General features: G+C 49.9%; 1 protein-coding gene across 1 annotated transcript; it reads right to left on the bottom strand.

Moving 5' to 3' along the window:
* Positions 1 to 13,335: 13,335 nt before the first annotated feature.
* Positions 13,336 to 14,570, bottom strand: LOC134562430 (olfactory receptor 14A16-like). The gene has a single exon (XM_063419826.1). The coding sequence runs from the start codon at positions 14,397 to 14,399 to the stop codon at positions 13,467 to 13,469; it is 933 nt and encodes a 310-aa protein (XP_063275896.1). The 5' UTR covers positions 14,400 to 14,570; the 3' UTR covers positions 13,336 to 13,466.
* Between the last annotated feature and the right edge of the window lie 418 nt (positions 14,571 to 14,988).

Below are 14,988 nucleotides of genomic sequence, written 5' to 3'. Positions count from 1 at the left end.
GCTGCTGCACCTTCTCAACAGGAGGCCCAGGGCTCATCCTGCAACTGCTGCAAGGGTGGTTTCACAGAATTACAGAATCAGCAAGGTTGGAAAAGGCTTTGGAGATCAAGTCCAACCTGTGCCCTGACACCACCTTGTCTCCCCTGAGCCTCCTCTTCTCCAGGATAAACAACCCCAGCTCCCTCAGCCACTCCTCACTGCACTTGTGTTCCACACCCCTCACCAGCCTTGTTGCCCTTCTCTGGACACGCTCCAGCCCCTCCATGTCCTTCCTAAATTGGGGGCCCAGAACTGGACACAGCACTCGAGGTGCAGCCTCACCAGTGCCCAGCACAGGGGAAGAATCCCTGCCCTGCTCCTGCTGCCCACACCATTCCTGATCCAGGCCAGGAGCCATTGGCCTTCTTGCCCACCTGCCCACACTGCTGCCTCATGTCCAGCCTGCTGTCCAGCACTGCCCCACGTCCCTTTCTGCCTGCCCACTGTCCAGCCACTCTGTCCCCAGCCTGCAGCACTGCAGGGCTTGTTGTGGCCAAAGTGCAGGACCCGGCCCTTGGTCTTGTTCAGCCTCACCCTGTTGGATTTGGGCCCTGGATCCAGTCTGTGCAGGGCCCTGTGCACAGCCCTCCTACCCTCCAGCACATCCACACTCACACCCAGCTTGGTGTCACCTGCAAATTTGCTGATGCTGGACTCAATCCCTCCTGCAGATCCTCAGTGCAGATATTGCAATCCACGCTGGCTGCCTCTGATCCCTGGGCCATCCTGGGGGTGCCCTGGGGTGGCTCTCAAGGGGATCTGTTCCATCCCCTTGCTGGGCACCCAGGGCAGGCTGACAGGCCTGCAGTTCCCCACATCCTCCTTGCAGCCCTTCTTGGGGATGGGCTCCCATTGGCACCTCCAGTCCTCTGGGCCCTCCCTGCTGAGCCAGGACTGAGGAGAAATGATGGAGAGCAGCTTGGGGAGCTCATCTTGCAGCTCCCTCATGGCCCTAGCATGGATCCCATCTGGTCTCAGAGAGACCTGTGAGTGTCTGAGTGTCTCAGCAGGTCCCCAGCTGCTTCCTGCTGGATTGCAGGGGGCTCTTGTTCTCCCTGTGCCCATCTACCAGCTCAGGAGAACACTTGTCCTGAGGACAGCCTGTCCTATTGTTGAAAACTGAGGAAAAGATGGGGTTAAGTACTGAGCTGCGGAGTAAGGTCTTTACAATTTGAAATTCTAAAGCAGGTCTGTTTTATTCCACCGGGGATGCATAGGGGATATTTTCACCAATTATGGTACCTGGTTGAGACAGGTTCTGGGTTTAAAAACACTTAGATCCCACAAAATCACACTTCCCTCTCCACTGATTCCCCACCCACTCTCCACCTTCTTGCAGTTATATTCTAATTAGTCTTTGTTGGTGCCATGGCTCCTGGTGGTCATAGGCAGGGGTCGTCTGATGAAGTAAGATGTCTCTCTCCATCTCTGAGCAGGTGCAGTGAAGGTTTGGTCAATTCCCAGGTCAGTTTGTCCTGGCCAAAAGCAGGAGCCTGGTTCTTGCTGGTTTCCTAATCGGTTCATTCTGCTTCTTTGGGTCTTCACAATACCTGAGTCCTGCTTTACTGAGTTTTAGCAATATACATCTTATCTCTATGACCTTTACCTAGCAACCAAATGCCTACGTGTTCTGTTTATTGTTTCTACCTAACCAGTTACACTTCTATGTGTTCTGGGACAAGATGTTTCTCTGCTTTCAAAAATTACTAAATAAGCTCGATATATTTCCGTTCTCTCCTTCACCTATTTAAGCACATTATATGCTTCTAAAATTTTGAATTTTCATATGGCTATATGTTTCATATATTAATTATCCCCTTTTCTTCTAAGTGGCGCAAATTCTTTTGCTTCCTAAAGTACTTATCATATTCTCTATGACTATCTTTAACTAGTTGATTAAAAAACACAATAGACCATTGTGGCCATCCTTCTGAACAGTTCTAAATTCTAAAAAAGACATAACCAAAACCAAACCAAAACTTTACCTAACTAAAATTAATAAAACTATTACAGGATGACACAATTTGTTTAGAAACCCTGTTGCAGTAGGAAACCATCCAAAAAATACATCCCACCAGTGGTGAGATGTGTCTTTTTATCTTTCTAAAGACTCTCCTTAGTCTCTGTGTTATGGTGTATTGTAATTTTTAACACCTGCCTTAGAGATTTGCAAGAGGTCCATGCAGTTTGCTCTTTGATCTTCATTGCAGTGAAGGAGGTGAGGAGCACTTGCAATGGTCTTTCCCACTGTGCTTCCAAAGTCTTTTCTACAAGAGACTTTACACAGACATAATCTCCAGGTTGCACATTATGTACTGGTCTGTGCAGTCCCCTACACCAGGTTCCCAAGACATGATTTTTTAATATAGTTGAGTTGTTTTCCTAGGGCTAGTATATATTCTGTTATAGGCTCTTCCTCTGCTTGTGATGATATTCCCTTCTGCACCTCACAGGGTCGCCCACACAGGATCCCAAAGGGACTCAGTCCTTCCTTTGCCCTTGGCTTAGTTCATGTGTGTAAGAGAGCTAAAGGGAGAGACTGAGGCCAAGGCAGGTTGGCCTCCTGTCCTCATTTCACCATTTGCTGCTTGATCAGGTGCTTCATCTTTGCCACTTGTCCACTTGATTGGGGACTCTATCGGGTGTGTAATTTCCAGTGTATTACCAGAGTATTGCTAATCTGTTGTACAACCTTTGAAATAAAATGGGCTCTGCTGTCTGAGGAGATGACGGCCGAACCCCAAATCGTGGTACAATTTCTTTGATCAATACCTTGACCACCTCTCGAGCCTCAGCAGTTCTAGTGGGAAAAGCCTCAGGCCATCCTCAGAAGGTATCAGTCAATACCAATAAATAATGAATCCCCATTTTCTTGGGAGTTCTGAAACATCAATTTGCCATTGTTGGCCAGGTCCATTCCCTCTCCCAGTCTGACCCATTTCTGGCTTTGGAGTGTTTTTGGGATTAGTGTGGAGGCAGAGATCACACTGTTGGGTTACTTGCCTTACTGTAGTGTGTCACTTTCTAGCTATGATGCCCCGAGTCAAGTGCTTATGCAGGGCCTCTGTTCCCCAAAGCCTCTTCTTATGCTCTTCCTTTCCTATAGACCATATCAGATGGCTGGGTGTTATGGGTTAGCACTGGCTAGATGTTAGTGTACTTATGAATATATGTTTTTTTTTTAACAACTCTTGTGGGATGTGATTAGGAACAGAGCAGAGCAGGCTTAAATCTTGAAAACAAAAAAAAAACTTACTAAAACTTTATTAATTACATAAGAACAGGGACAGAAATACTCTTAAACACACACAGAGACAGAAATAAAAACTTCTTAGAACATTTTTTTTCTCAGTTTCTACTTTCTTACCTATCACTCTTTACAGACTAACTCTTGGGTTTTAGATCAAACAATCACTACTCAAAAACAAACTAATCTTCAATTTAGTAAGGGAGAGAGGAGTCTCTCTCGCACTACAGACTGTTTTTTAGAAAACACGGGTCTACCCTTTATATGTTTCTATGTCACCTATAGCACCGCCCGGAGAAGTTTGCTAAGGTGACACTCTCTTTTTTTTATGTTTAGCGCTCTCACTGCTGTCTCATAGGCCAAAACTACATACAGGGCTTTTTTAAGGATGCTGCATGCTGAGCTCTCCCCCTTTTTACCCAGGGGCCGGGGTTCCAAGAGCAGGTCTGCCCTGAGGGCAGAGGGCACTACCTCGCCCTCCCCCTCTTTTCTCTGCTCGCTCCAATTCTTCAAGTGCCAGTCACTGTAGCAAAAGCAAGGGGCAGCTGCATCTACCTAAAAATGCAGTTTATGTTCAAAAGAGACTCAAGTTTAGTCTATGGCTGACATTATGCAAGAAAAGTCTAGCTCTAAGGCTACTCCTCTCATTCTTCTATCGAGTTCTTTCTAATCATGCTTTATCATCTCAGTCTTAGGCCGCTTCTCTCTCTCTGAAAACTACTAGTCATGAGAATCAATGTCTAAGAAAAGTTTCTTTTTGCCAAGCAAGGGTTAACAGTTTCTTCTCGGCAGAGTGCTGCAGGCGAGGCACTCCCAAGCTCGGCAACTCTCCACATAGCTGAGCACCTTCTCCCGGAGTTTGGGGGGGGAGGAGGGGGGTGAGCACACACAAAAGGCACTTCTACAGTTTTCCACCCCTCCATCTTAGACGGGGCAGCTCAGTTCTAGTTCTGTCCCTTCTCTTCTCCCCACCCCCGGGAGAGCTCTGGCTTACCTGAGCCGACTACGTGTTTCCCCTCCCCCACCCAGCCTCGTGGCCAGGCGGGGGAAGGAGACCTGAGACATCTCTCTGCTGACACCCGGATCCGAAAAGAGGCCGAGCCCCTCAAACTCTTGCTTTTAACTCTTTGTGTCCTCAGAGGCGTGTCTAAACTTCCAAGTGACCAACCCAGGTGCCAGCAAAAAAGCTGATCACTGATTGGACTGCCCACATCCCCCTAGAAGAATTCACCTCCCCCCCCAACCACGACACTGAGTATGATTGCCTTTCCTTCTGGAGTGTAGGCCCAGCCTTCTTTACTGTATGTCCCCTTCAGATCTGTGATTAGTTTTACATCCTCTTTGTCATCATTTGGCTTACCCTCAAGAGAAATTTTTCCATCCGGAATTAAAGCTCCTTCCATTTTTACTTCTCTCTTTGCTGCTTCTTTTGCCTCTCTGTCCATCACCTTGTTTCCTTTTTCTAACTCAGGGTTTGCATTTTCATGTGCTCTGATGTACATGATTGCTATTTTCCTTGGGAGCTGTACTGCCTTTCATAATCTCAGGATTTCTTTTGGAGCACCTTTTAGATCCAGGCGGCTTGAGCACGTTGCTTCAATGGTTTCCAAGCAGTCCTGGTGTCCTGTTCCCTGTGTTTCCACTGAGGAAAGAAGCTGCATTGACAATGTTAGTGACCACAATCTCCACATCATCCTGTTCTACCATTATGGCTTGAGACCTCAGGAATCCCTGTGGAGGAAGCCAATGCCCGCCCTTCCCTTTTAATACTGCAGACCCTGTATGGGACACCAGCACAGTCATTTTCTGTCCCAAGGTGAATTTCCTGCCTCTTGGATGTTCAGCACCACGGCTGCTACCGCACTCAAGCACCCTGGCCATCCTTCTGCAGCTGCATCCAATTGCTCAGAAATGTAGGCACTACCCCACGGTGTGGTCCCAGATCTTGTGCTGATATTCCTGGGGTGATCCCCTGTTTCTCATGAGAAAACAAAAAGAAAGGCTCACTCACGTCAGGGAGCCCCAGGGCTGGAGCTGACATTAGGGTCTTTTTCAGTAGTTCCAAGGCCCGTGGAGCTGGTTTATCCCATTGGAGATGCTTCTGCTCGGTGTTGATCAGTGCATACAGGGCTGAACAATCAGTCCATAATTACAGATCCAGAGGTGACACGACCCGGTCATTCCCAGAGAAGTTCTCAGCTCCTTTACACTCTGTGCCTTTGGTGTTTGGCATGTAGCCTCCTTCCAGGCTCATCCTAAGGTCCTTTGCCTGGCACTAATCTCACAGCCCAAGTAAATGACTTCTCTCTGCATTATCTGGGCTTTCTTCTTGGACACTCGGTACCCTTGGAGCCCTGAAAAATTCAAGAGACCCCCTGTCCAAGCCATGCAAGTATCTTCTGTTTCAGTGGCAATCAGGATGTCATCTAGGTCTTGTTGCAATCCTCCTTTCCCTGGTGGGGTTTCCCAAGACTTGAGATCCTTGGCAAGTTGATTGCCAAATATGGTGGGGGAATTTTGCAGGAAGTACAATTCGGCTGAGTTGACTTCTTTGTCCACTTTTAGGATTTTCCCATTCAAAGGAAAATATCTTTTGTCTGGCTTCATGGAGAGGGAGGGAAAAGAAAGCATCCTTCAAATCTGAAACAGTAAACCAGGTTAGTTCTGGTGTTAATACTGTTAACAAAGTATATGGATTCACTACTACGGGATATAAATCCTCGATTATTTTACTGACTTCCCTAATTCCTGGACTGCTCTATACATTCCATCAGGTTTCTGGAGCAGTAATATGGGAGTGTTGAAATCAGATTTGCATTCTCCTAACAGGCTCCATTGCAAAAATATTTCCATTACCGGCTGGATTCCTTCCCTATCTTCTTTCTTTAAGGAATATTGTTTTACTCTTACCACTCATTGTCCCTCCTTAAGCTTTACCTCTCCCGGTGATGCACTTTTAGCTCTTCCTGCCTTCTCCATGGCCCACACAGTACACCTGGACTATGGTGTCTTCACTGATTTTTCCTTCTGTGGCAACATCCACTAAAAGTAAACTCATTATTTGAATGTGTTTTTGAATGTCTACCTCCAGAGGAATTTCCCCTTTTTACAAATCTGATGACTGCATTTAATTGTTCAAGTCAATCCCTTCCCAGGAGTGCATGTCGTGAATCAGGCATATCTAAAAATTTCTGTATAGCTATTTGTTTTCCCAATTTCTATTTTAGTGGTTCACAAAAGGAAGCCTTTTCAGCTTGGCCAGTGCCTCTTTTAACTATAATATGATCTTCTCCCACCAGGTTTTAAGCTTTGTTTAAAACTGAATATATTGCCCACGTATCAAGTACAAATTCCACTTGCTTTTGCTCCTCTCCCTCCCCACAATTTCCTTCCAATGGGTCAGTATCCATCCTAAAGGACTTCTCTTGGACACTTCTTTACTCTGCTGCCTCCCCATTGGAATTGGAGTTATTGACACAAGAGGACAGTGTTACCACAAAAAGGCTCTCAAGCTCTACTTGGATATGCTTTCAAGAGGCACTCTAAAACCTAATTACTCAGAACCAAAACTTCCACCACCAAAAATAAAGTGCAAGTCCAAAAGACCATATATCCCACCACCTGTTGATAGAATTCCCCAACAAACACAATTTTGATAGCAGCAAGGATTATAGCAGCAAAATGATAGACAAAACTGATAATACCTTGGGTTCTGCTCGAGCTACCCCAAAGCTCACAGCAGCCACCCTGCGTGCTCAGCAGAAATCCCCTTTTCCCACCTTTCCAAGGCCTTTTCCCAACCATCAGTGCTTTCTGTCAGACGTCTCTGACACGCTGCCTTCGCCAGGCGTGGGCGTTCCCAGCGTCTCACAGGCGTCCCTGGGCCCTCCCTTCATTCCAGTCAAACACCCCTCATCTGCCCTGCAGAAGGTTCTTGTTGTCCTCCGCAGCAGCGGCCGGGGAGCGGAGGTCCTCCGGACAGACCCGGCCGCGGCTGGGAGTGTCCACTTCCCGCTGGCTCCTGCAGCCAGGCCCAGAGATCCGAGCCACGGCACCAAAACTGAGCTGCACAATGAGGACTTTACAATTCAAAATGTAAAGCAGGTATGTTTTATTTCCAGCTGGGACGCACGGGGGATTTTCCACCATACCTGTGTACCTGGTTGAGACAGGTTTAATGTTTAAATACACTCAGATCCCACAAAACCACCCCTCCCTGCCTGCCCATTCCCTGCCCACTCTCTGCCTCCTTGCACTGCATATTATAATTAGTCTTCTCTGGTGCCATGGCTCCTGGTGGTTGCATTCAGGGCTGTTCGGATCAAATAAGAGGACTTCCTCAGTTGTTCACTGTTTGACCTCTTCCTCTGGACAGGTGCGGTGAAGGTTTGGCTCATTCCCAGGTCAGTTTGTCCTGGCCAAAACCAGGAGCCTGGTTCTTACTGGTTTCTTAAGCCACAGGTTCTGCTTTATCAGGTTTTCACAATACCTAAAGTTTTGCTTTACTGAGTTTTAACAATATACACAATACACATTTTATATCTGTGGCCTTCACCTAGCAACTAAATTCTTATGTGTTCTGTTACAAGTTGTTTTTCTGCTTTTACAAAATTGCTAAATAAGCATTATATTTCTGCTTCCCCTCCATCTACTTAAGCACAATAAATGCTTCCAAAATTCTGAATTTTAGGTATCTTTCCAATATCAAACTGGCCTATAACTACCAGGGTCCTCCTTCCTACCCTTCTTGTGAATGCACATCACATTGGCCAGCTTCCAGCCACGTGGAACCAAGGGGACCAGAGTGACACTGTGGGGCCACATGGAACCAAGGGGACCAGAGTGACACTGTGGGGCTCCGTGTACCCAAGGGTCACTTGTGCCACTCTGTAACCAAGGGTCCCACTCTGTCATTGCAGGACCCCTTGGAACCAAGGGGCCATTGTGGCACTGCAGGGCCTCATGGAACCAAATGGACCATAGCAACACCTTGGGGCTCATGGAACCAGGGTGAAATTGTGACATTGTGGGGCCCCAGGGAATCAAGGACCCATTGTGACTCTTCATGGCCTCATGGAACCATGGAGACCATTCTGACACTGCAGGGACTCGTATAACCAAAGGTCCATTGTTTTCCTCTCCCTGGCACTGCAGAGTCCAGACTCTCCCTGCCCCAGCCCCACAGTTCAGCAGAGTCAGGTCTGGCCCTGCAGAAGGAACTGGAGGCCAGGGGGGTCAGGGACAGTGACTCTCTACTTCTTGAAGATTTTCCCCCTGGAGGTGTTTCCCTGTGCCTGATCTCTCCCTGCCAGCACTCACAGACCCCAAATCTCTGTGCTCTCTCCTTGGCCCTACAGAATCCTGCCTGTTTGCAGGGCACTGGCTGGGGGCAGGTTCTGTTTGCAGGTGGGACAAAGGACAGCTCAGACTAAGTCTGATGGGTCCTGATGCTGAGGGAACAAGATAATGCTTGAACTAGGCAAAAAGCTGTAGCTGTACAGAAATAAATATACGTTTTGTAACAAAGCATGTGAATTAAGCACTTTTAGAAATTGGCAAGTTTAGTAGAACAAGCTGTGTTGGTTTGGTACAGCCTGGTTTTTGGCAGCAGGGGCACCACACAGATGGCTCCTGTGGGAAGCTGCTGGAGCTCCCACCATGTCCAGCAGAGCCAAAGGCTGATGGCTCTGAGGGTGGACGGGCTGCTGGCCAAAACTGGGCCAGTGAGAGAGACTGGTAATGCCTCTGTGATGACATAGCTAAGAAGAAAATCAAAACAAAGTCACAAGGGTTTTGGTGCTCGTCAGAGAAGAGGAGGAGATGAGGACATGTGAGGGAAACAACACGGAGACACCAAGGCCATTGGAGAAGGAGGGGGAGGAGGTGCTCCAGGCTCCAGAGCTGAGATTGCTCTGCAGGCTGTGGTGCAGAACATGGTGAAGCAGTTGTGCCCCTGCAGCCCCTGGGGAACCATGGGAAATGCAGAGATCCACTCACAGCCCATGGAGATCCATGGGAATGCAGAGATCTACTCACAGGCAGTGGGGATCCCTGGGGGATGCAGAGATCCACTCCCAGCCCATGGCAGAGGTGCCCATGCCAGAGTGGGTGGATGCCTGGAGGAGGCTGTGATCCAGTGGGAGACCCAGTGGAGAGAGGGGGCCCTGCTTCCAGGCTGGAGCAGCCTGTCCTTGGAGGGCTGCACCCCGTGGGCAGAGAGACCCACCCCACAGCAGTTTGGGAGGACACTGTGCCCGTGGGAGGGCTCACGTTGCAGCAGGGGCAGTAGGGCTGCTGCTGGTGAGAGTGGACCCACGCTGGGGCAGTTCACGGAGAACTGTCTCCCCTGGGAGGGGCCCCATGGCCTCACAGGGGAAGGACTCCTCTCCCAGAATAGCAGAAGAAAATCTCTTGAGGAAATGAGAAAACTCCCATGCCCTGTCTCCTTGTGCTGTTCGTGGGAAGGACAGAAAGGTGGGGGGGGGGGAGGTGTTTTAGGGGCTTATTTTAATTCTCATTTTCCTCCTCTGATTCTGTTAGTAATAAAATTCACTTTGCAACTTAAGTTGAGCATTTTTTGAATTTGAGCTATTTCTCCTGGTCCTTAACTCACTGATGAAGTGTTTGTTAATATTTTTTCCCTTCTCTTCCCAGCTGTGACCTGAGAGGGTGAGCGAACAACTCTCATGGGTTCCTGGCATTGGACCAGAGTCAAACCATGATACAAGCCCCTCAGTTAAGAGCCTGGCTCTGTGTTCTCCATCCCCTCCTGGGTGGCACTGCCAGGCTGGCATGAGGAGCCCCTCAGCCTTCCCTGCTCGGGGCTGGACAAGCCCAGCTCCCTCAGCCTCTGCTCACAGCCAAAGGGCTCCAGCCCCACCTTGGAGCCCTTCCCTGCCCCTGCTGCAGCTGCCAGACATCTTTCCTGCCCTGGGGAACCCTAAGCCAGGCCACAGTGCCCTGGATAATGCAGGTCCTTGATGTCCTGGTGAAACAGCGCAGCCCCTTGTGCCCGTGTCAGGCTCTGGGGTGGATCCTGTGGAACATCCTTTGGTGGAGGCTGTGGCTCCAGGAGCACCGGGGGGATACCGGGGGACAGGGGAGCCCTCTGGGCATGAACAGCATTGAACTTATGTGGGGGGGAACTGTGAGGGGGGCTGGGGCAGAGTGACTAACCCAGGGACCTCACACAGCCCCCTGTGATGTCACACAGCCCCTGTGATGTCACACAGCCATCCTGTGATGTCCCACAACTGGTGTTTTATGTCACAACCCACTCTATGATATCACACAGCCACCCTGTGATGTCACAGCTGGCTCTGTGATGTCACAGAGATGCCCTATGATGTCATAGTTGCTCAATGACCTCACATAACTCACTCTGTGATGTCATAGCCCACTCTGTGACCTCATGTTACCAGATGATAAGTGGTCTGCAGCTGGTGAGCTCACACAATGCTTGTTCTCCAAAACCACTGGCCCATGGGAACCACACAGTGCCCATTGTGTAAGAAGGGGCACTGGAAGTTCACCAGCCTCAGTGTCCTGCCAGCTCAGCCAGGCCACCTGGAACATTGGGGTCAGTGACCTCCAGGGACCACCAGAGAGACCCCCAGGACAGAAGAGTGCAGACAAAAGGGGAGGGGAAATATGTTCATGATTTCAGGGAAATGATTATCATATGTTATTAGTCTGGGACAATCAATGAACATGTATCCAAAATACAGAATTGAAACAGAAACTTTCCTGTACTCAGAACTCATGGCTTTGGGAGGAGCTATCCCCTGGTGCATCCAGATGAATAAAGAATGCTGCTTCTTGATGCTACATTGGTGTCAAGGAGTTTTTTATTTTATCTGATTTTTGGTCACACTCCCACTCCCAAGGAAAGCTCTGTCTGCTGCTGTGCACAACCAGAGAAGGGCTGGTGGGAGATCAGTGGTGGTCAGAGGCTGCCTGGGGGGCAGTGACCATGAAATAATCAAGTTTCCAATATTCTGTAAAAGAAGGAGGGGCATCAAGAAAACTACACTGAAATTACAGAGGGCAGACTTTGGCCTATTTAGGATGCAGATTAGGAGAGCACTGAATAAAGTCCTTTTTTTTTTAAGGAAAGCAGCCTTTCAAAAAAAAAATGGATCCAGGAAGGATGGACAGACTTCAAGAAAGTAATCGCAAGGGAGAAGGAGAAGCCTGTCCTGGTGTCCTAAAAGATGAGCCAGAAAATAAAATTATCTCTAGAAGACACAAAAAACGGACTGGTCATGCTGGGCATGGAGCTTTTGTAGAAACTCAACAGTAAAAAGAGGGTGTATCACATTTGCACAGGTTGGGAAATACCTAATGAGTTTAAGGACGTTTTTAGGTCACACAGAAAGAAAATTATAGAGGTGAAATTTCAATTACAGTTTAATTTGCCCCTTCTCTTAAAAATAATAGAAAAGGTTTCTATGAATAAATTCATAGCAAAACATGGGATATGGAGAACCTCTACTCTTTCTTGGAAGAAGTGCAGAATAGAGTAACTAAAGAGAAGAAAAAGGCTGAAGTAGTTTTCACCTTGTATACCTCAATTTTCAAAAGTAACAGAGGTTGTCCCCAGGACAAGGTGACACCAAGCTGGGTGTGAGTGTGGATGTGCTGGAGGGTAGGAGGGCTCTGCACAGGGCCCTGCACAGGCTGGATCCAGGGCCCAAATCCAACAGGGTGAGGCTGAACAAGACCAAGGGCCGGGTCCTGCACTTTGGCCACAACAAGCCCTGCAGTGCTGCAGGCTGGGGACAGAGTGGCTGGACAGTGGCCAGGCAGAAAGGGACGTGGGGCAGTGCTGGACAGCAGGCTGGACATGAGGCAGCAGTGTGGGCAGGTGGGCAAGAAGGCCAATGGCTCCTGGCCTGGATCAGGAATGGTGTGGGCAGCAGGAGCAGGGCAGGGATTCTTCCCCTGTGCTGGGCACTGGTGAGGCTGCACCTCGAGTGCTGTGTCCAGTTCTGGGCCCCCAATTTAGGAAGGACATGGAGGGACTGGAGGGTGTCCAGAGAAGGGCAACAAGGCTGGTGAGGGGTCTGGAACACAAGTGCTGTGAGGAGTGTCTGAGGGAGCTGGGGTTGTTTATCCTGGAGAAGAGGAGGCTCAGGGGAGACAAGGTGGTGTCAGGGCACAGGTTGGACTTGATGATCTCCAAGGCCTTTTCCAACCTTGCTGATTTTGGGATTCTCTGAAACCACCCTTGGAGCAGTTGCAGGATGAGCCCTGGGCCTCCTGTTGAGAAGGTGCAGCAGCCCAGGTCCCTCAGCTTCTCCTCACAGCCCCAAAGCCCATCCTGTCAGTCCTGCAGAGCCTCTGCAGCCCCTCCTCATTGCCCAGAGCAGGGAGCCCCACAGGCAGACACAGCAGGGCAGATGTGCCCCCCTGGCCTGTGGTGCCTCTGGCAAGGGAGCAGCAGGAGGCACTGCAGGAGCCTGCAGACAATTCCTGAAGCACTTGGAGGATGATCCTGCTCCCCAAGGGACATTTCCATGGTGTGATGCTGTTTGTCCCCAGCCTGCCCACGGCCAGCCTGGGGCTGCTCACGGGGCTTTTCTCTGCTGAGCATTGGCCTGGTCGTGTTGTGGAGAGAGCCTGGGCAAGGAGCCTGCAGCCCCCAGGCCCTGGCCTGAGGCATCAGCGCTGCCCCAGCAGTGCCCATGGCCTGTCCCTGCTGCAGCCCCGGCACTGCCACCCCCAGCCCTGTGCCCGGCCCCGAGAGCACTCAGGCCCTACAGCAACAGCAGGGCCAGGAGGGCAGCGGGGCAGGGCCACGGCAGCAGCACTGGCAACACCAAGTGCTGCTGCTGCTGGGCACAGCTGCTGTGCCAGCACTGATCTGCCCCAGCTCTGCACACAGACATTGCTGCTGCAGCTGCAGAGAAGGGAACAAAAGGGGGATCTCTTCAGAAAACTCTACTGGGGAGATCATTTAGTTTGTTTAAAGCCACCAAGAACACAGCTACTCATTGACACAGTCTGGGGCTAGAGAAGACATGGAGAGTAATAAAACAAAAAAAAAGGGCAAAATCAATGGCCTTACTTTGTGAATATCAGTGAGAACTAAAACAGAAAAGAAACCCGACAACCAAATCAACAAGTGCTATCGAAGATGGCTTTTTATTACAAATGATTTACAGAAATGCACAGCAGTTTAGTGTTTCTGAAATCGTCCAGTGATCAGTGTCCACACTGAAGCCTTGAGCTCCTGGTTCCTCAGACTGTAGATGAGGGGGTTCAGGGCTGGAGGCACCACCGAATACAGGACTGACACTGAGAGATCCAGAGATGGGGAGGAGATGGAGGGGGGCTTCAGGTAGGCAAATGTGCCAGTGCTGACAAACAGGGAGACCACAGCCAGGTGAGGGAGGCAGGTGGAAAAGGCTTTGTGCCGTCCATGCTCAGAGGGGATCCTCAGCACAGCCCTGAAGATCTGCACATAGGAGAACACAATGAACACAAAACAGCCAAAAAATAGAAAAGCACTTAGCATAGTGAGCCCAAGTTCCCTGAGTTTGGAATGTGAGCAGGAGAGCTTGAGGATGTGTGGGATTTCACAGAAGAACTGGCCCAGGGCATTGCCATGGCACAGGGGCAGGGAAAATGTATTGGCTGTGTGCAGCAGAGCAGTGAGGAATCCACTGGCCCAGGCAGCTGCTGCCATGTGGGCACAAGCTCTGCTGCCCAGGAGGGTCCCATAGTGCAGGGGTTTGCAGATGGACACGTAGCGGTCGTAGCACATCACAGTCAGGAGATAATACTCTGCTGAAATAAAAAAGACAATCAGAAACACCTGAGCAGCACATCCTTCATAGGAGATCTTCCTGGTATCCCAGAGGGAATTGTGCATGGCTTTGGGGACAGTGGTGCAGATGGAGCCCAGGTCGCTGAGGGCCAGGTTGAGCAGGAAGAAGAACATGGGGCTGTGCAGGAGGTGGCCGCAGGCTACGGCGCTGATGATGAGGCCATTGGCCAGGAGGGCAGCCAGGGAGATGGCCAGGAAGAGGCAGAAGTGCAGGAGCTGCAGCTGCCGCGTGTGTGCCAATGGCAGCAGGAGGAAGTGGCTGATGGAGCTGCTGTTGGACATTTCTTTACTCTGTGCATTGTGGACTGTTGAAAGAAGACAATGACTAGCTGGGTTAGTGCCTTGTCTCCAGCATTTATCTCACCTTGAATACTGGGGAACCCACAGTGGAACCAGAGCTCCCTGTATCCCAGTGCAGTCATACTTGCTCGTCTCTAAAAAGCTGCCCTTCTTTTTTTTCTTCTCATTCTCTTTCAAAAGAATGGCACTTAGAAATTTCTTGGAAAAAAAAGTGGACATTTTAAAAGCTCCAATTTCAAAATAGACTTCCCTAAACTCTTCTCTCCTATGTTTTCCTTGTTGCTGGAAAGGAAGCCGTATCCAGGGTTGGTCTGCCTCTCTGCTGCCTGGAGTCGTGCCTACTGGGAGCTGTTGCTCTCAATCCAAGCCTTGTCCCTGCCAGTGCTCCCAGAGCCCAGCCCAGCCCTGGGGACTCAGCTCTGCCCTGCACACCCCTCCCAGCACACGGCACTGCCCAGGGGCATCTCCCTGGCACCAGGGCCTTAAGGGCAGGTCACACAAACACAGATGCTGCAAGCCAAGGTGCTGCTGCTGCTGTCTGTGGGTAGAGGAGGGTGAGGAGGCACTTTCT

This window comes from Prinia subflava, chromosome 27 (genome assembly GCF_021018805.1).
Source record: "Prinia subflava isolate CZ2003 ecotype Zambia chromosome 27, Cam_Psub_1.2, whole genome shotgun sequence".
Classification (NCBI taxonomy): Eukaryota; Metazoa; Chordata; class Aves; order Passeriformes; family Cisticolidae; genus Prinia; species Prinia subflava.
The sequence above is the reverse complement of the archived record's forward strand: the minus strand, read 5'-3'. Positions and strand labels throughout refer to the sequence as shown.